Genomic DNA, 27051 nt, shown 5'->3' with positions numbered 1-27051 from the left:
GCTCTTAACCACTACACCAAACTAGCTCTTAGACCAAAGCTGAAAATAAGAAAAAGACTTTTCAGTCTCTTTTAAAGCAGCAGCAGCCCAAAGCTCCCAATTCCACTCTCTCACTCCAAATCCCAGCAACAGGTTTTCCCTCTCCCTCTGTCTACTGGAACTGAATAAGAATATAAGCAAAGAAAATTAAAGAAAAAAAAGGTAGGCCTCCGAAAAGCTAGGTCCCAGAGCCAGGCAATGCCCTGAGACTGGGGTTGGGAGGGGTGGAGGAAAGAAGGCACCCTCACCCAATGACCTTCCCAGCAAGACCAAGAGCTGAAAATAAGAAAAAGACTTTTCAGTTTCTTTTAAAGCAGCAGCAAATCCAGCCAAAAGCTCCCAATTCCACTCTCTCACTCCAAATCCCAGCAACAGGTCTTCCCTCTCCCTCTGTCTACTGGAACTGAAAAGCACAAGGGAGAGAGCTGTGCCTTATATAAGAAATGGTCACATAGAGCAGAAAAAGAGGTCTCTGGTTGGCAGACAGACATGCCTAACAGGGTTTGGAGGGATGAGATTGGTGTTCCCATGGCTACAGAAGGCCCATCTCCTCAGTTGCCTAGGGGATTAACCCCCCTGCTCCTTGCTGTATAGGGCAGAATGGAAGCTCTCCAGTTGGCAGGGAGAGCTGCCTACCAAGGTTATATGGGCTAAGATTGAAGTTTCCAATGGCAACAAAAGGTCTGCAGACATTCCAGGCCTATTTTGCCTAGGGAATCAATGGATCGACGCCAGCTTGTTTGGCATCATGAATCATTCATGGATCGAACAAATGGCCCCAAAAGTCGTGAATTTCATGAAAACCGCAGCCTCACAAAATGCATTTCATGGAACATGAATCATCCTGATTTGTCATGAAACTTGATTCGAATTTCGATTCATGCCCATGTCTACTCTCTACAACACAGCCCTCCTATCTGAGTAAAATTATCTTGAATAATTCATTTTTGCATTGTTTTTGGAAAGCCAGGAGTGTATAGGTTCTTCTGACCTCCTCAAGCATACCATCTATGTACCAAATCAGCTTAATGAGGGCACGTAGAACACTACCATCAGTGCTGAGTTTCCTAGAAGGTTCATTAAAATGTAAGATTGTCTGATAGCTGTGACGAAGAACTTATTTAAACAGGGTGTTTACATTTTAATAGGTATTTCCCACATTTTGTTGATTTTATTGTCCTTCCTTAGTGTTGTTATTAGTCTGAGACATCTGGAAGAAAAAAAACAGCGAATTCAGGAGGGATTTCCATCCATTTTACAGGGCTTTCTGATAAGAAATAGCCAGAGAGATGCTTTGGTAGGGACACGGACTATATGCTACGCTATTGGGTACTGTCTGCTAATGCAGATATGTTCATACTAGGGAGATTCCACATTGTTAGACATGTTTAGCAATGTTTCAGGAAGATTTCATCACTGTAGTTGAGTTTATGCTCGTTTTCAAATGTTCTGTTACCAAACCCTATTGTAACTGTTCACTAAATGTCCTAATTGTGGTTCATAATTGTATTTTGGCCAGTCAATGTCCTAGCTGTTGATTATATTTATTTATTTTATTTATTTATTTATTAGATTAGATTAGATTAGATTAGATTAGATTAGATTAGATTAGATTAGATTAGATTAGATTAGATTAGATTTTTAGTCCGCCCTCCCTGCCGAGCGGGCTCAGGGCAGAGTACAACATTTTAATTTACATAAAAACACATAAAAGCAGATAAAAACATTACAATAAAATTTAAAACACTACATACAATAAAAACTTCTCCTCAGATGACAATGGAAGAGTTATTTCATTTCAGACATGGCCCATATATCTATATCTATATATATATATAAAGGGTGGTAGACAGAATTTTTCAAGTCGTCAAGTATGGTCGGCCGGCAGGGGCCCAGCCTAGCCTCCGCCATATGCCTGGTGGAACATCTCTGTCTTACAGGCCCGGCGGAAGGATAATAGATCCTACCAGGCCGTGATTTCATCAGACAGAGAGTTCCACCAGGCTGGTGTCAGATCCGAAAAAGCCCTGGCTCTGGTCGAGGCCTGGCAAGCCTCTTTATACTGAATTTCACTTGCACTGTGTAATCTGCCTTGGGTCTCAGTGTGAAAAGCAGGCAATAAATAAATAAATAAATAAATAAATAAATATTTAAGAATGTAAAATGTTCTTTAATTTTAAATCACAGAATCAGATTAAACAATAATATAAGCAAAAATTGTTCCCATGTTTTCCTAGCTCCATATGTTAATCTATATGCCACAGCATGAGTCCTCACTCTAAGAAAGCTAGAAAATTCACCCCACCTCTCTCTTACACACATACGCACACACATTTTGATCATGTTTCAACATACGTATTAGGTGTGGTTTGCTTTGCAGTAAATCATCTGAGTTTAAAATCCAGAAATCTCTTTCTTTTCTCTTACCAATCAAGAAGAAAAAAGAATCTGAAAGGTCTGCTATCTTTGTGCCATCATCATCACTTTTTACTTAATATATTTTTTAAAAAGCCTACTAATGTACCTAGGGGGGAAATGAGGAATTAGAAGATTCCCACAGTGCCATCCCATTTAACATTCTCCATTCCTAGAGACTGAATCTAAAGCTCCTTTTTAAAAACTTCAAAGCAGAACCTCAACAGCTAAAAGGCAATCCATCCCACATTTTTTTCTTCTCCAGTGTCCATAAAAAACAAGGACTTTGGGGAGGGGTGATTTTAGGAGCAAAAGAAGTATAATTCTAAAAACTTAAAATGCAATTAATTGCTTCATTGAGTGTATTCTCATGACTTCACTACGGTTTCCCAAACTTTAGGGAAGATATGAGAGTGCACTACTAAGATCTCTAAATAGTTTAACCCTGAACATCTCCAGGCTGGCCAGAGTTAGGTCTCTATCTTTGAATAAAACAATTTCCTCTTGAATAGATTTCTGCCCTAAATATGAGTTCTTCAGGTTTATATTTGAAGACATGCTACATTAGATTGTTAACTTCAAACACTGTCTAGAAAACAGTAGCATAGACCCAGTAGTAGACTCAGCTTAAGAGCAACATCACACAAGTGTGTTCCTGTAGCTCTTAGAAAATTCTCTATGAGGTAGCAGAGCTTCTTAAAGCTCACAATTGGGCTCAAAGGAGCTCTTATAGTACTTAGGAAACTTATGAAAAGACTAATGGTGCATTCTAAAACCATGTTCTAAGTGCTGATTGACTTCAAGTGCACAGATAATCTTTTCTAAATTCTATAGAGTGCAATTGTGTTCTAAGGACCTTGTACAGGTCTTAGAAAAACTTGACCTAAGTGCCACAGGCACTTGAAATTTATAGACCTTCTCCAATACACACCTATTAGTTCTCTAAAGTCTAGGGAATCTTAAGAAAACTATATTAGTTCATTTACCAAGGTAACTGAATTGTGAAATTGCACAAATTCATTCCTGTGATACTTGGAAATTTTTCCCCACTCATAGTGTCTCTTGACATTGGGCAAAAAAAAAAGATATAAAATGAACCAAGCGGGGCTGCTCATCACAAGTTATATGGATCATGATTCGATCTAATTGGACTTTGCAATCATCCCTAGAAAAACTAACCTTTGGAAATCAAATTGGAATCCACCATAGTGAAGACTCTTCTTCCCTTAAAATAGACCAAGGTGGTAGGGAAGAGGGAATACACTGAAACAGATGGAACATGAAATACTGGAATCAAGAAGAATATAGGGCAAAGAAGGGAAAGAAATGTTCTGAGATGTGCTTTCAGATAATTGCAGCAATCATGTGGGGTGGGAGAGGAACATTTGGTCAAGGCTTAATATTCATAGAGGACCTCACATTTAGACTTTTGACATAAATACACAGATTATTGCATTGTATTTTTTTTAGATAAAAGAATTAATTTATTAAATGTAAACATTTAAAATATACCACAATTTTTGTTTTTCTTTATTTTTAATATACCGGGAGCATCAAAAAATGGAAGTGGCCTGGATAGAATTGCTAGGTATCCCTGACAACAAACAGGAGATTGAGAGGGCAGGAAAGAGGGTGCTGCATTTACCTATGTAATCTTAGTGCATGCCCTTTGTACGCATGTGCCTCTATGCCCCTTTGTGATTATTTCACTTCCAGAAGTGACTTAGTATCATGAGGGAGTGGGAGCACAAGCACACTTTGCACCAGGGCCAATTCCTTAAGAATCAGCCCAAAATGTGTTTGACTGGCAGAGTAGCAAACTACCAGGACTTTGCCCAACACTGGCAGGCACCTGGCAACCCTAGGCCTTAGCCTCTCTTAACCTCCAAGAGGCCCTGCACCAAAGTGAGATCTTACTGTAATATCATTCTTGAGGAGAAGAAGAATGTGCCAGCGAGTCACAACCGACTCATGGTGACCCTGTCCACAGGGCTTTCCAGGCAAGAGACAAATGGAGGTGGTTTGCCATTGCTTTCATCTGCATGGCAACCTCTGTCTTCCTTGGAGGTCTCCTATCCAAGTACTAACTGTGGTTGACCCTGATTAAATTCCAAGCTCTGGTGAGCTCAGGCTAAGCTGGGCTATTCAGGCTGCTAATACCATACTTAGCTCACTGGTTAATCTCACCTTTCAAAGAAGTCTCTAAGGACATTTTTAAAGATCTAGCTTCCCATAAAGAACAGAAAAAACAACTCATTTATCATGATCCAAACTACCAATGTTCTCAAAGAGACTGCCATTTAGAGCTATTCATCAGACCTTTCTTTGGCACCAACAATGATTCACCACCTTGCCAGTTAACCAAACGTATGATTTCTTCCTGTCTGAACTTGGGTAAGACCTTTAACAAAATCAGTATATCTAATTCTCAACACGGTCAAATCTGAGGATAATAAAATCCAGAGATTGGAGATATGACAGACGCGGCAGTTCTTTATACAAACAGGTTTGCAGGAAAATCTAAAATCTAATAATAAATAAAAATTGGGTCTTTTTTAAAAAAAAACAATTAAAAAAGGAGTGCCTGCAATTTTAAGAAATTGATGTCTTCAGTGGCTGTTGCTAGGCAACCATAACAGTTTTGCCAGCATTTCAGGCTTGCAAAGATAACTGAAGGCTCTCCAGGTACAAGAACAAAAATCCAGATGGGTAAACCACACCCAGGAGAATAACACTACATTCAATCTTATGAATAGTAATCTATTCTAAAATAGATTTGTGGTCTAATCTAAAGTAGATTTGTGGTCATAGTTCAGTGACAAAGAACATATTTTGCATGCCAGAGACCGCAGCTTTAAACCTTGGTATCTTCAATTGAAAGGTGGCAAAAATACCTTTCTGAGCCTATGACATGCTGCCACAGTTGACTGTGCTAACTTAGATGGATCAACAGACAAAGAACCAATATAACAACAATAATAATAACAACAACAACAACAACATTTGATTTATATACCACCATTCAGGATGACTTAACACCCACTCAGAGTGGTTTACAAAGTATGCCATTATTATCCCCGCAACAAAACACCCTGTGAGGTAGGTGGGGCTGAGAGAGCTAGAAGCTATGACTGACCCAAGGTCACCCAGCTGGCTTCAAGTGGAGGAGTGAGGAATCAAACCCAGCTCTCCAGATTAGAGTCCCATGCTCTTAACCACTACACCAAACTCACTCTCATGTGATACAAACTTCACTGTTAACAGTTCCTTCTTTCCAATACCAATGATATATTGTGATTTGTAATGCTATTCATCCTGATATTTCTCCTTGGGGTTTGAAAACTGTTGTTACAGTCAAGAGAACAGTGTAGTTGTCTCTGCAATATGTCTGGGGCTTGGTGAGTCTTGGCTGCCTGCATAGTGTTGGACAATACAAAGAGCCAGTTTGGTGTAATGGTTAAGAGTACAGGTCTCTAATCTGGAGAACTGTATTTGATTCTCCACTCTTCCACTTGAAGCCAGCTGGGTGACCTTGGGCTAGTCACAGTTCTCTGGAGCTCTCTCAGCTCCTCCCACCTCACAGAGTGTTTTGTTGTGGGGATAATAATGGCATACTTTGTAAACCGCTTTGAGGGGGAATTGAGTTGTCCTGAAAGGTAGTATATAAATCGAATGTTGTTGTTGTTGTTGTTGTTGTTATCAACACAGCCAAGTTGTTGATCAGACCCTTATTGTGTGATATATCCATCAACATCTGTATTACAATAAAACACATTTGAACTTTATTTCTAAACTTCAAATATGTTAGAAAATTTGTTTAAATTCTTTTCATTCTCCAAAATGGATTTCCAGGCATTTTACTAATAATTTTCATAATCCATCATTTTTCAGGGTGTAAAGTGCTCCATAAATATTCCTTCAGTTATCTTATTGACAACGTTATCACATGGTTGCTGCGAAACACATTTCTGCTGCCAGTGCAAGAAGACATACTGGGCTAGATTCAGACTAAATTTTCCTTTAATGCAAGGGTGATTTCTGCAAATCCTCCTTCCTGTTGCAGACACACATAACCCACCATGTTGTTTTTCATGGCCTCTTATTCCCCAGGAGCAGCATTATATATAGATCACTGGGAAGCAATATGAAGGGAGAGGCAGGAAAGTTCCAGCCTGCTCATGGAAAATGTAGTCTGAATCCAACCCATGGTCTCATTCCTACAGATCTGTGAGCCAGCTGTGTTGCCTTTTGGGGGGGAAACAGCAGCCATTAGATAGCAATACCAGCTTTGTTAAAAATTGCTTAGGGGCACAATTGCGTGGTTTAAGATTTTAGGGGGAAGTTATCAACTTTGTATGAAAGATTCAGTTACATAGTTCTGCTGTATTTGCCTTGTGATTTAGCTATTTCCTTGATATTACAGCAACTAAACTAGAGAACTGGATCTTCTTTCCTTCTTGTGAAGGGCACTGGTGGGAGTGGTCTAGGGGAAGGGGAAGGAGAAGGAAGGAGGGAGGGAGGGAGGAGGCAAAGGCTTCCTGGAGTGAATGCTGTACTATAACCCCCCAAACTCCTGCATTTCTTTTCCCTCTGTTTAAACCCCAGCTGCCACAATACTAAAAAAGTGTGTTGGGGGGAAGGGAACAAGCTTTAATTAACTTGATGGTAGTAAGTAAAGGTTTGTGCCCAGACCTGGATAACTGAGGCAAGCCTAATCTTGTCAGATATCAGAACCTAAGGAGGGTTGGCTTTAGGGTTCCTATGGACAGGCAGGCAATGGAAAACCACATCTGTTAGTCTCTTGCCTTGAAAACCCCAGCAGGGGTTACCATAAGCCAGCTATGACTTGAAGGCACTTTTCACCACCACAGAGCTTGTAATTGTTATTCTAATAATCAGCTCTCACCAGAATGGGAGCTATCTTGAGGGGTTCCACAGGGCACAATCTTATTTCCCATGATATTCAACCTCTATGCAAAGCCATTAGGAGAACTCATTCACAGCTATGGAGTTGGATGTCATCAATATTCAATATCAAGGTTCATTTGTAACCTCTTTACCACAGCTGACAGGCTTCTACTCAAGCACTAGACTGATCTTTTAAACTTTCAGAGACCCTGGCCTCAGATTTGAAACCTCTTTCCCACAGTTATTTTGACTGGACAGACAGCACACAGTTGAAACAGAACACCCAAAGATTTATTCACATGAAATAAGTTGTAGCAAATTAAAGCTTTTGTGTGGAAAAATATAAGAAGATAAATGTACCACCGACTCACACTCCATTCCTCAAATGTTATGCCTTTTCCCCACAAGGAGTTAAATAGTTGAACCTGAGCCTAAGTTAACAACACAGACACTGAGTGAAGAAATTAATGCTATCCTCTGAGACAGGGATTTTCATTATTTGAGGTTCATTTGTAACTTTTTACTACAGTTGACAGGCCAACAGGCAGGTTCCTAAAGGAAGACTTTCCCTGTTCATCTCAAGGATCTGGCAGGTAGATACTGTAGAAGGTAGTCAGTCTTTCAGTCCTTTGAATCCAAACCAGGTAAGGCTTTCATGACCAAAACTGGAACTGCATATTGAGTGCAGAAGCAAAATGAAAGCTAGTGTAGATATTGAAGAACATGTTTTATATGATCATTACAACAGTCCCCAGTAAGAACTTTAGCTGCCATATCTTATACTCGTTGAATTTTCCAGAATTAATGTGGCAGTTCCATACAGTTTGAAAAGCAAGCTGGCATTAGGGGTGTGCATAATGGAAAAACCAATCCAAAATTGCACACAGAACTTTTTGTTTCTGCTCATTAAAACCACTTCTGGAATGCTGAACCAAATCCAGGAAACTAAATTTTAACAAGTCCCTCCCACCAAAAAGTTTGAGTATTTCATTTTGGTACATAATTTCTAGAAGCATGCAGTCACTGGGCTTGCCTGGCATGGCAGCAGCTTGTTTTCCTGAACAGCTCACTGGTCAGATCCCAAGGGAAGAGAGACCGTACATTATTAATTAACTATATTGGCGTGGAGAGGGAATGAGACCAATGTGCACACTGTGTCTCCTGAATGTTTGACCATATGGTCCCTAATGTTTCCCTACTTTCCAGTTAAAGTCAACAATGCTATTTAAATTGTTAATACTACTTAAACAAGACATGTGAATCCACCATGAGCATTTAACGTTACAGTCTAAACAGTGAGAGTCCTGTCCAGCTACATATATTTTTATTTTAGCTTTTGTGGATAGTGAATAAGGGATAAGAGACAGACTGAAACAAGATTTCATCTACAGGCCAGCTAAATGGATACCTAAAGCACGCTGCACTGCTGAGCATGGCAGGATGTTTCTAATCCTGTAATGCATGACTTGTGTTGAGTGCATAGTTATCACTCCTAGTCATTGCTCTTTCGTGCTGCATGAAGTCCCATTAGTATCTGTCAGTGTGGCATTGCCCAAGCTGAGACTGTTGTCTGGGCCTTTGACCCACACTGATACCCTGATCCTTTTCTTGTTTCCACTTGCTGCTCTCATGTGAGCTTTATTTGTTGTAGGTGTAAAGGTCAGCCTTCGGACAACAAGAGTAGTATTTAGCTTATGTGTCTATTGATTTGTGATTCCTCTTATTTATAAAAAGGTGTCTCTGCATTTCTGCGGTGCTGATTCAGCTTGGTGAGGACACGCATAGGAACAAATACTGAGAACAGTCGAGCCCTTGCACTGAGGGCAGGCTGGATTTGTCATCTAATATGTCATCACTCCTATGGTTATTAGATTATTATCTGCATCCTCTGAGGGAATACAAAGCTTGTTTAATAACTTCTGCATGAATCCCAGCAGAAGAAAATCAGTGTGATCTGGTACTTTTTAGAACTGGTTCGGCTAAACTGGAGTCTCCAGTTCTACTCATCCAAATGTCACTGTAGATTTTGGAGTTATTATTAGGAGTTGGATACTATATATCTGTTCCACTAACAGTGGCATGTATCCATCCTTATGTGGGAGGTAGGCTTCAAAATTTGTTCAGGAGAGTGGTAGGATACCCATTTTTATGGTAGTTTCAGATATGTAGCCATGCCGGGCTGCAGTAGAAGAGCAAGATTCAGGTCCAGTAGTTACTTAAAGACCAACTAGATTTCCAGGATATGAACTTTCAAGAGTCAAAGCTCCCTTCAGATATCTGATGAAGGGGCCTTTGATTCTCAAAAGTTCATATACTAGAAATCTAATTGGTCTTTAAGGTACTACTGGACCTGAATCTGTATTGTAAGTAGCCATGGGCACGAACAGCATTACGAATGGAAAAAACCCATGAACAGCCCATTTGTCTGTTCACGAACAAGCCATTCGTGAGGCTCCATTCTAAATGAACAAGTGGTCGTTGCAAGCCTCGTTCACTGCCTTCGTCAGCTGTTCATCAAGCCAGACAGTCTGGGGCCTTTCAATCAATTCCCCTGGCAACGGCAGGGACTGAACTCTGTCTGAACTCCTTCTGGCTTTCCTTCTGGCTTTAACCCTTCAAAGTAGCTTCCACCAGAGAGTCGCGTTTTTGCCACTGTGAAGAGAAAATGACAACAAAGGGAAGGACCCATGGATCATGCCTTTCCCGGGGTGTAATCTCTCTGAAACTTGGGGGGTCTTCAGAGGACAGTGAGGACTATGTTCCCTGCAAATTTGGTGGGTATTGGACATTGGGAAGGTCAGTTTGTGGGGTGTTTAAAGGGCCCTGCCCCTTGCACATGGCAGGAAAGGGCCCTTTAAACTATCAGCTGGCAGGCAGCAGGGGAGAATTCCCCCTGCCACCTGCCAGCTGGTAGTTTAAAGGGATCTTTAAGGGCTCACAAACAACAAACAACCAAACATGTTTGTGAATAGGATCATGTTCGTTACTGTTCGTTGTTCTTTCTTCGTGGATGGCAATGAACAATGAAGAGCTTGTTTATTTTTTTTCCATTCATGCCCATGTCTAATTGTAAGCCCCTTCAGACAAGTTCTCTAGAGAGGCAGCATAGCAATTTTCCAAATTAATAAACAATAACAACCACTTTCCATTGGTGCAAAGGACCTTCCTCTGACTCAAGGTTTTTCCACTGGAAGAGCTCCTTCTGTCAGGAGAAATCTCCTTTTTCCACAGTGGAACTGATTCATATGAAATCCTCCGCTGCTCCATTGTCAACAACCTTACAAGGGTGTAACTCTACATAGAATTGCAGTTAGCAACTTTAATACCAAATGATTTTTTTCTTTTAATAAATATTTATCTTATTGCACATGTATTTCTTTTGTTATGCAAAAAGTTTATAATAAAGTTTTATGGAAAATTAGACCTTTACTACTTCCACAGGTGAGAATATGGTGAGAATATGGTCTTCATATTTTATGACAGAGGTAAAATGGCCACATTTCAGCTTTGTCTCCATCATTTTATAAAACAGACCTGTGTTATGATGTACTAATGAGCTGCATATCCCAGACAGAACTCCTCTTTATGTGACTTGTGAGCTGATAATTTTGTATAATGTTGATGGCAGTGCTGGAAATAAAGGATGACATTTTTTTTCTGATCAGGATAAATTCTATTGTTGCCCCCCAGTCAGGAATGAAGAGGCAGACACAAAGCATTTTGGATATTAATGGGCCACTTTATTTTAACTTTAACAAACTATAAATACGGCAAGGGATCTAACTGCGGTACAGGTCAGGCACGGTGTCCGCGCCAGGACTACCGTCCTGACCTGTCTGGGTGAGCCCCACTGCCCCGGGTGCAAGCCATCCACATGCATGGCTGCAACCTGTCTGGCTAGGCAAATGGTTACCACTCCCCGAAGCTCCAACCACTCCGCAATACAGCCTGAGTGAAGGACATTTACAGGGGTGAGTGCCAGAAGCAATCTGCCCTCTTAGCTGATCGCCATGAAGCCCACCAGCCAATCAGACAGACTCCAATCCCCCTTATTGGGGATATGCCAAGGGTGCTCGCCGGCCCGCTCCCTTTTTCCCAACTCTATCCTGCCATGGGCAGGGCCAAGCCTCTGCTTAGGCCCTTGCATCCCACAGGTGGCTTATGGCCAACCTGAGACCGTGCCGTAGGTCATCTAAAAATAGCTCATTACCTGCTACTGAGAGGTGAACTCCGTCACCTCTATAAAGATGAGCTGCTGCAGCTCGAATCTTAGGGTGAGGCAAGTATATGCCCAACCCATCCCCCAAGGCTTTCAATAGAGCGCTATTAGCTCTACGTCTAGCCTCATTCATACCCTGGGCATTGAGGCCCTCAAGCCAGCTGTGTCGCAGCAAGATAGCTGACCATAAGATCAGGACCCCAGGCCAGAGTTTACATATGTGATGCAAGTCTGCCTGCACCTGCAGTGAAAGGGTCTTACCCTTGATCAAGCCTAGGTCATTACCCCCAAGGTGGATGACCAAAATATGAGGAGGGGGTCCCCTCCTTTTTGAGAATAGCAATGGCATCAACCCTGGCCACCGAAGGCCACGACGACCCTGCCATTCCACCGTGGCCCACTCACTGAGCCCAAGTTGGGACCCAATCTGTGTCCTCTTGGCTTGGTGGGCCGCCCAGAACACCATGCTGTGCCCGCAGATGAGGATCAGAAGCCTCCCACGGCGATCCATAGCACCTACAAAAGAAAACAGCATCAACAACTTGTCGACTCTAAGGGAGAGGGCGAATATATGAACGATAAGCCGAAGATCGCCAACAGCCAACCTTCTGAATAACTGGTCCTGGGTAACCCATGGCCGCAGCCGTGGAAGCAGCACCAATCCAAAAGGAATGTGTCGCAAACTTGACACCCGTAAAACCTAACTTGCCAAGCGCCTTCCCAGTCACGGCCCAAAATTGATATTTTGTCAGGGGTCCACCATCACTATGACAGAACAGGACCCCTGGTTTTGTCCCACAAACGTGGACATACTGACGCAAAGCCCTAACAGGGCACAACTCCTGCTCCTCACAGGGCCCCAGTACAATCTCAATCCCACGCCCCCTTTGGTCCGTCTTGGAACGGCGGACCCTAAGCACCGCCGTCTCCCATCTAAATTTAAGGTCCTGTGCCGAAAGTGCTCTCCCAGACACATCTGTGACAGAAAGAGGGACCAACTCACTCACCCACAGGGCCCCAAAAAATGCCGTCAAGGCTGCTGCATGAAAGAGAAGCGCCTCATAACAAGAGTGGCAAACTTCCCCCCAAACAGAACACAAGCCCCGAAGGACAGAGGGGGAAATGGGTTGTCTATCATCCCTCCGTGCCACAGTCTCTCGGAACCATCCTTCTAACATTTTCCTAATCCTAAAATCCCCGGTGGCATCAGACAAACCCCGGGCCTTACTGGCAAATGCCAATGCAGCTAGCTGACTCCGAATCGACTTGACTGCCAGACCCTTACCTTTATGGTCGACGCAAAACTGCATAAGGTGGACAGCCGGAATCGGCCATTCCTGCTGCAGTCCTGCCTCCCGCCTAAAAGGGTTGTCTATCATCCCTCCGTGCCACAGTCTCTCGGAACCATCCTTCTAACATTTTCCTAATCCTAAAATCCCCGGTGGCATCAGACAAACCCCGGGCCTTACTGGCAAATGCCAATGCAGCTAGCTGACTCCGAATCGACTTGACTGCCAGACCTTTACCTTTATGGTCGACGCAAAACTGCATAAGGTGGACAGCCGGAATCGGCCATTCCTGCTGCAGTCCTGCCTCCCGCCTAAAAGTAGCGAACTGTCTCACCGCCCGATCATATGCCCTCTGGGTACTGGGGGCGATAGCTAAACGAATCGCCCTGCATGCCTCTGTCCTCCAATCTGCCATAGAAACTGTGGCATCGGAGCTGGCTGCAAGTCGGCCTCGGGGGCAAGCAGTCAAAATCACGCCATCTGCAAGCGAGACAAGGTGTCCGCTATGCAGTTGTTCACACCTGGAACATGCTTTGCCAGGAACAGTATATTTAACCGCAGGCACTGCAAGGTAAAAACCCTGACCAACCTCATCACCCTGCAGGACTTGGATGAAAGGGAGTTAACCACTTGCACCACTGCCATGTTATCACACCAAAAATGCACTGAGTGGTTAGCAAGGTCCTCACCCCACAAACAAACTGCTACAAGGATGGGAAAGAACTCCAAGAATGTAAGGTCCTTGGTAAGCCCTCGAGCAGCCCAATCAGAAGGCCACTGCTCTGCACACCAGTGCCCCTGAAAATATACTCCAAAACCCGTGGCTCCAGATGCGTCTGAAGTAACTTGGAGTTCGGCTTCGAGCAAAAGCTCATCCCTCCAAAATGTAACACCATTAAATGAGCTCAAAAAGTCCTCCCAAATTTGTATATCTGCCCTCATGCCACTGGTAATCTGGATCTTATGGTGAGGCTTGCGAACACCACTCATTGAGTGACACAGGCGTCTAAGAAATGCCCTACCAGGAGCCACCACCCGACAGGCAAAGTTCAAATGCCCTATAAGTTGTTGAAGCTCCTGCAGGGAAACCTTCCGCCTTCCCTTAAACAATGCCAAGCGGGTACATAGGTCACAGAGTTTGTCCCTAGGCAAACTCGAGGTTTGCCGCCTGGTATCAAGCTCAATGCCCAAAAAGGTCAGGACTGAAGATGGGCCTTCTGTCTTTTCATGAGCTAAGGGGACCCCCAGCTCCCCGGCCAGGTCAGTAAAGCCAGCCAAAAGGCGGGCGCACTGTCCAGTCCCCCGCGGCCCAACGAAAAGATAATCATCTAAATAATGACAGGCATCATAGCACCGCAAACGGTGCTTCAATGCACACTCAAGAAAAGAGCTAAAGCATTCGAAGTAAGCACAAGAAATAGAGCAGCCCATAGGGAGCGCCCTATCCATGTAGTACTTACCCTCAAATGCAAACCCCAGCAGCTCAAAATCCTCTGGGTGGACTGGGAGAAGGCGAAATGCTGACTTTATGTCACATTTGGCCATCTCTGCCCCTACCCCACAGCACCGAACTACCCTGACCGCCTGGTCAAAGGAAGTGTAGCGCACTGAGCACAAGTGCTCAGGTATCGAGTCATTCACTGAGCAGCCTTTGGGGTAAGACAGATGGTGAATTAAACGGTATTCACCAACAGCCTTTTTAGGAACAACGCCAAGTGGCAAGACCCACAAACGAGGAAGAGGCGGGGAATGAAAGGGGCCTAAAAACCGCCCCTCAGAACACTCCTTGGCAATTTTAGCCCGGACCACCTCCTCCATGCCAACCACAGACCTCAGGTTGGATGACATGAAGGGGGCTCTAACACCCAGAAACGGTATTCTGAAACCAAACTGGAAACCCCGTAATAAAAACAACGCCTCACCACGCTTAGGATAAAGCTCCAACATTTGCTTAAGGACCCTCAGTCTTATTGGACTGGGGCCCTTTACTAGCAGACTGCTGGGAGCCACCTGCTGCACCTCCACCTCACCTACTCCCTTTTTTAGGTTGCCGGGGGCATGTTGTGAAAGGATGGGGACCCCCGCAGAAGGGGCAGTGATGCCTAAAGGAACAAGATTTCCTTGAACACTCCCCTAGAGACCCAAACTCCCAACATAACAGGCGGGGTTGAACCGCCTGCCCCACTGCAGTGTGGGGAGCAGAAGGGGACTGGGACTTATGCAGCAAGTGACCGCTATCAGAACGATCTCCAGTACTAGGCTTAGCGGGAGACATAACTTGCAGCCACAGCTGCTGGTGGATACGGTCCCATGGCATGGCTGGGTTAAGGGCTGCCCTCATACGGAATTCCTCGTCATATTGCATCCACGCCGGCCCTGAAAACTCCGTATAGCCCTTGTAAATAATGTCCATATATTGAAAAAGCGGGGCTGCACACCATGGCTGTGCCCGGGCAATGACCCCCGCATATATGAACATTCCAGGCAGCCAATTGTGCCAGTTCCTGTCAACCTTCCTGTGCTTAAGCTTCTCCTTATCCCTTTCATCTAAATCCTCTTTATCCTTCTTCTCAATTTCCCTAAATAGAAGGGCAAAGATATCAACGTACTCTCCGCGCAGGATTTTATCCCTGGTGGCTTGTGTCAGATGATCACCAAGGGGGAGTGCCATATCACCAAATGGTAGCGCAGTGAAAGGCACCATCCCATAACCAGCCGTCCCCAGCTGAGGACTCCAATAACCGGCAGGATATGCCTGCCATGCTGAAGGTTGCCCAGCTGCCCCCTGAGTCATACCCCCATACCAACTGACTGGGGAAGCCCATGGCTGCCCCTGTCCAGAGGGAGCACTGACACCCAGCTGACCCCAGGTATTAGCCTGACCCCAAGGAGAAGGAACTGCAGCCGTGGCCGAAGCCGGAGCAGGGCCAGCCTGAGAACCCAGCGCCTGTGCCTGACTGGACCACATAGAGGAAGATCCCTGAGGCAGAGGGCCCGAAGGCCAAGTGTGAGTTGGTGGTGTGGTGGTACTCTTACCAGCATCCTCGGCGGGTTCAGCCACTATTGCCGGAGGTTCCACGGCCAACGCGACAGATCCACCTTCATTGGCCCAAGCTTGCTCAGTCTCACCAACTCCTTGCGCATCCATCGCGGATCCCAACTGTTGGACACTGTCACTCGCCGAACCGGCTGTCGCACCTGTGGACTCCTCAAGAGCAGAGAGACGTGTCAGTACATTCTGCCGAAAGGCTGACTTAGCAGCCAATCTGCTTGACTTGTGACGAACTGGCCCTCCTGGTGGGGCAGGAGTGACACTCCTGGCCTTTTCCAGTGCTGCTATGCGTGCTAAGATCTGGGAAGTGGAGACTCCCCCTTCCTCATCGTCTGAGGAAGACAATACCGGGGCAATGTGTTTTGAAGCAGGCCTTGTTGCCGGCTGCTTGCCCTTAGAAGGGCCCTTAGCTTTACCCTTAGGCATTGTTAAAACAAAATGGCCCCCGGGTGCAAGCCAAGAAAATGGCTGCCGAACTCCTAGGAAAATGGCTGCTACAAGAAGAGCCTATATAGGCCAGTAAGTGGTAAACCCAGTACAGCCACAACCTATGAGCCACCCTGTACAAAGCAGGGGACAAAAAGCCACCCTGGCTTCCCAAAAGGAGAGGGGAGGATGATTAATCCTTACAAGAAAAACAGCCACCCCAAGTGCCAACCAGGCAATGATCAGAGGCCCAAATCAAGGCCACTGAAAAGCCCCCTACAAACCAGCCCCAATTGCCCCAAAGGAAGCTTGGGGTGGAGGGAGGGGACCCAAGCCACTTGGCTGACTAAGGGGGAGGGGGGGAAAGCGCCGGTACCCCCGACCTACAAGCTGGCGGAGGTCCGCCCACCCCAGTCACCCCAGCCACCGAAAGAGAACGGCAGGGCACCGTGCGAGGGCCGCTGCCCTCTACCATCGTCCCATGGCGGCTCCAAAAAGCACGTGACGCGCCGGAGCGTCAGTAAGGAGCCCATCCAAACCGGCTCCGCAGACTCGCCCGGGCTGCCTATGCCTCTGTTGCCGCCGAACGCCGCCTCCCAAAGCCCAGCTTCGCCGCTCAGAGAAAGGAGCAAGTCTCCAACCGTCTCTGACGAGCGCGCGAAGCTGACTGCAGGGCAGAGGGAGCGGAGCTGCCTAGCAAGGCTTGGCTCCGCCCCCCTTGAAAGCCTGCGTTTTTGCCCTCCCTACAGCAGCCGCTTTCTCCATCCAGGGCTGCAAATGCGGCCCCCATCCTATGCAGCTTTGAGCTGCCGGCTGGGAGGGCCGTAATACCGATGAATTCCATTAAATCCCAGTAAGTGGAGAAACACTGCATTGCTTGTAATGTCATGGTCTAAAGACAGCTTCGTTGGCCGACAAAATGTGAATGATTCAAACTTCCATCATCACTGCTTCTGGATTCCATGTTTAAGTGCCAAGTTCATTTCTTTATTTACTTAATTTTATACCCCAGCTTTATTTTATTTATTTTATTATTTTAATTTATAGTCTGCCTTTCTCTCTAGAACTTTAGGCAGATTTCAAGAATGATTCTCTAATTATATTTACTTATGTACAATGCCCTCTAACAGACCTAAAAATATTATTGAGTTGCACCTCTTGCTAGGACTTACATGATCTTATATAGGAAAGCTAACTAGATGCTTAGGACCTCTTAAAAGCAAATCTGCATCTGATTCAGGTCTGATAGAGTCACACAGAACAAAAGTAAAGCAGAATAACATAGTTGGGCTAAGATTGTCCCAAAGTGGAGTTCGTGGCTTTAATCCATGGGCTAGTTTGCCTCAGCCCACATAATTCAAATGTGGCATGAGGCTGGATTGGTTGGGCTGAGGAGGCTCAGCCAATCAAAGGAGGGAGGCAGCAGGAAATGTATCTAGCTGCCCCATTCCTTCAGCAAACATTTGCCATGGTGATCTACCCACCCTTCCTCCCAGAGTGCATAGGGTTGCCAGGGCCCTATATCCTCCCGGCAGAAGAGGGGGGACTTGGCACTTACCTTGTGCTGGCAACGTGTGAGATGATGTTACTCCTGGAAGAGATGTCATCATGCCAGCCATGGGAGTGCTTCTGCACTCTGTGCAGGACTGATTAAGCTGTGTTGACCTTCTTGAATGTCTTGTTCCCTGTAACTTCAAACCTGACAAATCCTAAAACATACATCTTTTTTTAAAAAAAACTTTCTTTTTAGGATTTGATACCTACTTCACTTCACGTACATTGGAGAACAACAGAAGAAATGTATGGTTTGCAGAGTACTGGGAAGAAAACTTCAATTGCAAGTTAACGATTAGTGGGTCAAAAAAGGAAGACACAGATCGTAAATGCACAGGTAATTTCATTTTCTTTGTCCTTCTCATGATGTTGTACGTGGCATGCATTGCAGAACCTGTATAGCTGTTGCGAGGAAACCTGGTTGGAGATAAATTGAATTTTCATAGGTTTTATAGAAATTGGACACACAAGCGTAATGTTTACAGGACAAGAGAAGCAGATTAGTTTAAAAAAATGTACTCTTTCTGTTTCCATCTGTCTGTACTGTAGTAACTGACATTACTATTGATTTTGTGCCTCTAGAGAGAGGTAGTTGTCTCATTTTGAGTATTTTAAACAAGAGGAATATATTTATAAATGTCAAATATGTAGCAGTAATTTAACTAAGATCAAAATGCACAAAATGCAGAGATTTTAAAGTTATCATATTATGAGGGTTCATCTCTATGCAAAAAAGTGTGTTTTTATTCAATTTCTGCAGTACCTTTATCACAGCACAGTGGGCCCTCTGGAAAGTCTGTGTTGACTATGGAAGCCACTTTTTTTTTTACACATGTTTCTGAACCTCATTTGATGAAGCAATATTATGTATGGTATATTACAGCAGACTCAGGAAATTTCTAGAGCATGGTTGATAGAGATCCCTATGAGCAGCTGGTGTAGGTGAATAAAGAAAAATGCAGAGTACAATTGTGTACAGCAGTATTTCTCTAAACTATGGCTAGGCCTTTGAACTGCTTCACATGTTACCTGACAATAGGATGTGTGAGTAAGCCATGAGTGAAATTGAAATAAGAGACTTATTTTAAAAAGATCTTTTGAGGACAAATTAAAATGGCTGCAATCATGCCCAGAAGAACATTTAAGACGACTTTGTTTTTGTTTTTTTAAAGGGTAGCCTGAGTAACTCTTTGCTGGAATGTGGCTGTTGAAAAAAATGTAATTTGCTTTGCAAATTGAAAGTTTACTTCTTAGAACCTTTATGCTGTCCACAAGGCTTATAGTGGTTGAGTCAGGTGGATCGCTCAACTGACCTCCTGCCAGTGGGAGGGGGGATATGTACCACCAACCAGGGCTCATTTTGAGGGGGAACACACCGGAACATCTGGTAGTTCCCCCAAGTCAGGTGGCCCCGCCAACCTGACTTTAAAACGTTTTGGGCCTCTTAGGCCACAATTGGGGCCAAATTGGCCACAATTGGGGCCAAAACAGCCTGGATCAGGTCAGTGCCAGGCAGGGGAAGCATCTCTCACCTGGCACAGACCCGATCCTGGCTGTTTCAGCCCCGATCTGGGCCGAAAAGAGTCAAAATGGCAGTTTTTTTGCCATTTGGGGCCCATTTCAGCCCGGATTTGGGCCAAAATGACATGGATCGGGTCTGTGATGAGCAGGGAAAGCCTCCGCTGCTTGGTGCTGACCTGGTTCTGGCCGTTTTGGCCCCAATCCTGGCCAAAACAGGTCAAAAATTGCCATTTTGGGCCCATTTTGGCCCATTTCGGGGTCAAAACTGACTGGATTGGGTCAGTGCTAGGCAGGGGAAGCCTCCCTGCCTGGCATGGGCCCAGATGTTTTGGCTCCAATCCTGGCTGAAACGGGCCCCAAATAGCCATTTTTGGCCATTTTGGGCTCGTTTTGGCCCGGATTGGGGCCAAAGGGGCCTGGATCGGGTCGGTGCTGGGTGGGGAAGTGTCCCCCACCCAGCACTATCCTGGTCCCAGCCTTTTAGGCCCCAATTCAGGCTCAAATGGTCCCAAAACAGCTATTTTTGGCACTTTGGGGCCCTTTTGGGCCCAGATCTGGGCCAAAACAGCCTTGACTGGGTCAGTCCTGGGTAGGGGAGGGTTCCACTGCTCGGCTCCTTTTCAGTCCCAATCCTGGCCCAAGAGCCCCAAAATGGCCACTTTCAGCCATTTTATGCAGGGATTGGGGCCAGAACTGCCAGGATCTGGTCAGTGCCAGGTGGGGGAACCCTCCCCTGCCCAGTACTGATCTGGTCCAGGCTGTTTCGGCCATGATGCAGGCCAAAACATGCCCAGAATGGCCATTTTGGGCCATTTTGGGCCTTTTGGCCTGGATTGGGGGCAAAACTGCCCTGATCGGGCTACTGCCAGGTGGGCAAACATTCCCCCATCTGACAGCATCCAAATCCTGGCCATTTTGGCCTGATCAAGGAGTGTGGCATAGCCCAGGAAGTGATGTCATTGCATGGGGTCAAAGGGCAGCTAGGATCGCTTCCGCAGGCTGCGAGGAACAATTCGGTTTGAAATGGGCCCACCGTGGGGTGCGTTTCAGCCTGAATTGGGCCGCTGTGGGCACAGGAGTGTGCCGTGCCACCCAGGGGGCACCCTGGGGAGCGCTCCTCCACCAGCCAAGTAAGTGGACGTGGGGGGAAAGGTGGGAGTAGGGTATCCTCCCGGGTGGGGGAATGGCACCCCTATACAAAGCCCTTTGTAGCCTCAGTCCTTAATATCCATGGTATTGCCTTTCTCTCTCTGTTTCACTGTGGCAGCTTCACTCATATGAAAAGAGCCTTCTGCAAGCGCCACCCTGAAGGTGTGCAAAATTAACAACTGTCTGTACATAAAAATTCTCTTTAGTGGTCCTTGTGATGATTAGTGCCTGGTATTCACCACTTTTGTTGTATATTGTGTCTTCACGGCTTGAGCTGCTACTGTATTTTGGGGAAGGGAGGTGGAAAAGCCATGATGTGATATAGGATGGAGAAGGTGGGAGGGCTGAGGGGGAGACCTCTAAGGTAAAGGCTCCCTGGACTGACTGCTGTCCTATTACCGCCACATTCTGGACTCTCCTTCAGTTTAAACCTCAGCCACCATAATTTCAATAAAAGGGGTGTTTTAATTGGATGTGTCACAAACCCATGTCTCAATCTTGGGGTGACCTTCCCCTACCCTAAGGTAACACTTCTCCTCTCTAAGCCTATGAAGCTGAATAATGGGCTGGGAAGCCTTTAGTAGCATGGTTGTACAGAAACTTCACTGGTGTGAGGCACAAAACACTTGGTATGATTCTAAGTTGCTGGCTTCTTTCAGAGGTTGGCACTGCTTCACAAATTCTCCACTTTTAACACACAGACACAGCACGACTTCCCCTCCTCTCCAGACTTAAGGGTGCTTCACTGAGACAAACCCTTCCTAGATACTGGGCAGGCGTTATAGTTATGAGCTATAACCCTGTTCCTGGTGCCAAAGGGAATACTCCTTTCTACCCACTTCCTTGGCCCACTATAATTCCCAGCTCTCTTGAGTCTACGCAGCAGTTAGTGCTGTCTTTCCCACTTTAGTCCAAGGACTAAAAGTGCTTCAGGAACGTACTGATTCCACTTTTAAGGGAACTCCTTCCCTCCCTTCCTCTCTTAGTTTTTGAAATAGATATTTCCTAAGTAGCCACTGGTTGCCACTAATCTTCAATGTCCACAGTTTCCTGAACCACATCACTGTGGAAACAAATTGGAAATGTAATTTGGCTTTGAATATATCAAGCTCTGAGCACTAATTTGTTGTATTGCCAAATTACAAGTATTTAGACAGACAATATAAGCACAGTGGCTGCAGTCAGACTTTAACCACTACAAATGCAAACTTTACCTTCTTTATTGGATTTCGTCTTGACTGTACAAAGCATTCCATTTCACATCTCTGTGTGTCTGTCTATGCCAGGACTTAAATAACAAGAAATGGCAAGTATTCAGGTCCCATCAAGGACTTAGCTGAAGTTTTGTTTTGTCCCCACCCCCCACCTCAACATACACCTTGCATTAAATCTACCTGGAATGGCAGGAGCTACGAATTAGCCATGACTATATGGAACTTGGACTGTTAGAAAATCACCCAAATGACTTCTGGTTCAAAATCTATTCTTAACTATGTTATTGACAAAAACATATCCAGAATCATACATAGATCAGGAAACTTGTAAACATTTCAAACAATGTCACCCAGTATGTATGATATCCAGTACACTAAAGTCACCTTCATAAAATCTTTGTTAACGCCAGCAGCATGCAAGGGAAGCCAATTTTATTCCAACAGAGAAAATGAATGATGTTTCTGAAGTGCGACTGCAGGAGTTTTCAAAGCAGGTTACTGCCTGAACTAGGATGGAATGAGCTTTAAAGCTTCCTCCTGTTCCTTCCTCAGTCTGAAGCAAACCTTTCTTTTGATCTGTATTATAATAGCCAGAGGCATGTCCAAGATCAGTCCCAACAATCTTGTCAGAATTATGAGGTTTGCCAAGATTTGTTCAGATCCTTGTATATCCAGTTATCTGTTGGTGCTGCAATGACCCTACCATTACCTGTTCAACTCGTGGTTCAGGTACAATTTACTTTATATTTTGCATTAACTGGAAAATCCTTTTTTCAGCATCTTCATTTTGTTATTTTCACCTTCCACTGCTTGGATTGTAGGATAGTCATTTGTGATTGCATCCAAAGTTTAAGACTGCATTAAGGATGCTGAGAGAGTAAGAACTGGGGAAAAACTGATACTGTGAGATTATTAAATTGAAAGGAGTTTCAGTTTTGTCACAGGCACCTACAGGTTACTGCAGCCAACTCCTTGATGTGTAAATTACCTCCATTTTGGACTGCAAGATCCTACAGTGGAAAATCATTTAACGCTTTGGGGCTCAAATTGGAAGCCCCCACTACATTCATAAGTCACTGAAATGAATCACCCCGTAAACTATCAAAATCACTGATGTGAGTTGAAATTTAGGCTTCAGCGAGTCAAACTGCTAAGCTTACTCCCAGATAAGCAGAAAATAAACACATTTCTTGCAGCTTAGTGGCTGCTACAAATAAAATCTACAGATATTCAATTACATGGCAAGTAAACCCATTTCGTCAATGCTTACATCCTTTTGGTATATGGTGTTTGCATATCATTTTGCATTCACATTGATAGGTAAAGATGTTCTCTTACAGAGTTAGTCTAACATGAATTCTGTTGAATAATCCTAGGAATGTTACTTTGAAAATAAATAAACCGTATTAGTCTGTTGGCATTCTCTATGGTATGGAAAACAAGGCTCCTGGCATTTATAGCCATGTTCTGAATGTGATTGTTTATAGAAGTTCACAGAACTGAAAGCTGAGTCAGCCATCTCACAGTATGGATCCTATTGTTGAACTATTGTGAGTAAAGATATTGGATAGATGATTACAATTTGTTCAGAATTTATTTTCATTAATCATTTTAAATTTCCAGCTCACTTCAGCTTCAGGAATCAGAGTAGAATGAACTGTATATCCAACAAAACCAGAAAGAAAAAACTTCATGCAAAAATGCCATATCCAAATCCAACATAATTTAAATGGGTCTGCATCTGGTAAAGAAGTCCTATAACTGTAGGCCAGCTGCTATGTCTTGCACATTGTTCATATTTCAGCATGTCCCATAAGGGTCTGGGCTGATCTAAGGTAGTATGATAATTGATAACTTTTTCCCAAATTAAAACACATAGTTTCTCTACCTATCAGAAAACTGACTCCTAATGTTAACTCCCAAAGATAAAACTTCACTTTAACAATTTTGGGTTGTTAGCCTAACAAAGGAAAGTTCAGTCAGCAGTCCAGCCCTGTTTCAAATAATACTACTTTCTACTTTGCAAAATTACCCAAACACAAAAGCATTTTCATGTGTTCTGAATAGAGATGGGCATGAACAGAAAAAAAAATGAACATGATGTTCATTGTTCATTGCCATCCACGAACAGGGACTCACGAACAACCACAGACATGGCCCTGTTCACGAACATGTTTGTGGTTGGCTGTTCATGGGGGCCAGCAGGCTCTCCTCCAGCCATCATCCAAGTCAAGATCCCTGCTGCACCACTCCTAGAAACCTAACCTAAGCAGGCACCAGGAAAGGTACTAATAATAAATAATAGCTTGGCCCCAGAGCCTGGCAGCAGCCCTGGTACTTGAAGGGGTAGATCCCTGTCCCACCATACACACAGAAAATTCAAGCTCCAATGCGCTTTCTCTATCAAAATGCCAAGAGCAACTGTCTCTCTACGGTCTGCAAAGTCAGAGCTGGGAGCCCCCTTCCCCTTGTCTTTGCTCCCTTGTTGTTAACAAATTTGGAGCTCCACACTTGAAAGGAAGACCTGCCTATCAAGCTAAATTGGACTTAGATTGGGGTTTCCAGGGCAACAGAAGGAGTTCAGACAGAGTTCAGACAATCCTTACCTAAGTTGCCAAGGGAATTGATTGCAGGTGCCAGACTGTCTGGCTTGACGAACAGCAATGAACAAGGCATGCAACAACCACCTGTTTGTTTAGAATGGGGCCTCACGAACAGCATGTTCGTGAACAGCAGATTAGGCTGTTTATGGCTTTTTTTTGTTCGTATTGCTGTTCGTACCCATCTCTAGTACTGAATGCATCTACTTATTTTTAACATACCATGAGACAAGCTATATTTAATTAACCATTTTTTTAAGTATGGAGCAGCTAAAAAAAAGAATAGCCAACATATAAACATAAAGATAGCTGTTTCTCTTCGTTAAATACAATCTTCAACATCTGTGTTTCACAAGCATCAAGGAACGGTATTGGGGTGGGGTCATTTGGTATGATTCCAACACTGCCATCCTAAGCAGAGTTGCACCCTTCTAAGGACATTGAAGACAAAGGACTTTAGATAATATAACTTTGTTTAGGGAAGCAGAATAAGCAACAAAGAGTTTTTCTAATGATTTGAGGCTATATTGAACTGGAAGTGTAATTCTAATGATAGTACAGATAATTAGCTGCTCTTGAAGAGTGAGACTGTTTGTATATGGCATCTGTTTTGTAAATGTCTAAACATGGTATGCTTTCCCACAGAAATTCAGCAGAAATGGTACTGAGGCATTTCTAATTTCCTACTTACTGTGACATCACTCAGTCAGTTTCTATGGGAATAGTGTTGAATAAAGCCTGAGTAGTTGGAGTAGACAAAGAAAATGAGAAGGCAAAGTGAGTCCTGGGTTTGGTTTGAGTAAAAGATTGCCTTTATAGAGTACAAAATTGTGTGTACTTTGGAAATGACAAGTTTTAAATTAGGCTTGAAGTTTTACATGGACCATGGTGGGTCAACAGGGATTGCACTTTTCCATCTAGAAGCCCAGCAACTGACACCTCATTAGAACTGAAAACGGATGGAGTAAAACAGAAAAGTTATGCTCGAATACAACATCCTTAATTGGAACGACGTCTCATTGATTTTGGTAGAACTTTCTTAGAATGACAACCTGAAGCATATACTGCCCAGCTGTGGTTGTCTGGCCTTGTGATGTCCCACAACAGTATCCCTCTTATCAGGATTTGAAAGTGAGGGTTTTTTAAAATAAAAAGTTAACATTTAGCATGACAGATATATCATCAAGTAGCTGTAAATCTTGGCATTTACAACTTTTTTATAAGAAATATCAGGGTAAAGTGCAACCACTTTCTACAGATGTAGGATGAATTCAATTGAATCAAATATTTTTAGGTCCACAAAATTGTTGTGCTGTCCCTCACATACAGTAGGTGTACTAGTGGATAGGAGATCTTCATTATTGTGTTAGGAAGGAGACGTTCTTGGGAAAAAACCAGTGTGACAGTGCTCGGCCTTGGGATGATCTTATCCCATGAGGGAGAAAGTCAAGTGGCTGAGCACCCTTCAGCAATAGGGTGTTACAAACACCCAGTCAACCCAACCACTGGCCACACCTCCTCTTCTGCTGGGATGGGCCCCATTTGAGTGAGTCTGACATGGGTAACCCGCCCCCCAATTGGCTGTGTCAAATGCAGTGTTCTGGGCAACTGCATCTGGGGCAGGCAGAGACTGCTGCCACTGCCCGCTCCCCCGCCGAGCCTCACCTGAAGAGGCTAGTGGTCAGGTGAGTTCAGGTGAAGGGGCACTTTGGGAAAACACTGCACAAAAACATTTTATTATATATATATATATATATGTGCTTGTCAGTTGCACAAAGGGCGGGAAGCTGCACATGAGTGGGAGGGACTGACATTTGTGGCAAATTCCTCTTCTGGAGTTATGTTCAGTTTTAAAATTAACGTTTTACTAAATCCAATTCCTAGTTAAGCCAGAGTTGAAGGGGAATGGAATGCAAGTTAGAAAAAGATTCCAGAACAGTTGAAGGACAAAATGGCAGAAATCTGCTCATCCCTGCTCCTGAAAAAGCAGGATTATCTATCCGCAGAGGAGTGTGCTTGATGCATTTCTGCATGACTCGTTGTTTCTTGCCGTCTTTCAAGCCCACCAATCTCTACACTGGGATGAAAAGCATAGGTGAAGACAGAGGGCGAAGCTACAAGTGACAAATGACACTTGAACGGCAAGTGTATTTCTCCCTGTTCACTTGCACTCCACTCAATCCACTTGCTGTTCAAGTCTCATTCGTCACTTGTAGCTTGGCCCAGAGATAATGTACAAAGAGAACTCTCAGTGGTTTCCTTAGTTATGGAACTTTGCAGGTGAACGGCCGTACATGCATATCAAGTGAACTGAAGTTTGCTCAACCCATAACATATCCCAGACTCGTGCAATTGTCCGCTATCAGCTCAGATGCCTCTGATTCCTTCACTTATGGAAACTGTGACTAAAAAGAGAATGCAAATAAGTCCCACAGAAGGTAGTCATAACTGTATTTTGCTCAGGTGTGTGAGATGGGAGGAAGCTGTGCCCTTTCTACCTTTCAAGCATTGCCATAACTCCCTCCTCTTTTAGTCTACTAAATTTTTGCTGGCTTTATTAACTTTTTGTGCCAGAGGAGAAAGTAGATCCAGGATAGGGCAATTCACCTTTTTCCGTGTAAATTTCCGCAGGGGGTATTCCCAGGGCTGGAGTGGCTTGGGAAGT

At 44.3% G+C, this 27051-nt stretch overlaps 1 protein-coding gene across 1 annotated transcript in view; it reads left to right on the top strand.

Moving 5' to 3' along the window:
* The window catches only part of GRM7 (glutamate metabotropic receptor 7), a 703043-nt gene that overhangs the window by 467536 nt on the left and 208456 nt on the right, over positions 1 to 27051 (top strand). Inside the window, exon 5 of the mRNA XM_054978478.1 lies at positions 18099 to 18239. Coding sequence (XP_054834453.1) covers positions 18099 to 18239 — 141 coding nt within the window. The remainder of the gene's footprint in view (positions 1 to 18098; positions 18240 to 27051) is intronic.

This window comes from Eublepharis macularius, chromosome 4 (assembly GCF_028583425.1).
Source record: "Eublepharis macularius isolate TG4126 chromosome 4, MPM_Emac_v1.0, whole genome shotgun sequence".
Lineage (NCBI taxonomy): Eukaryota > Metazoa > Chordata > Lepidosauria > Squamata > Eublepharidae > Eublepharis > Eublepharis macularius.
This window is presented reverse-complemented; position numbering and strand designations above follow the sequence as displayed.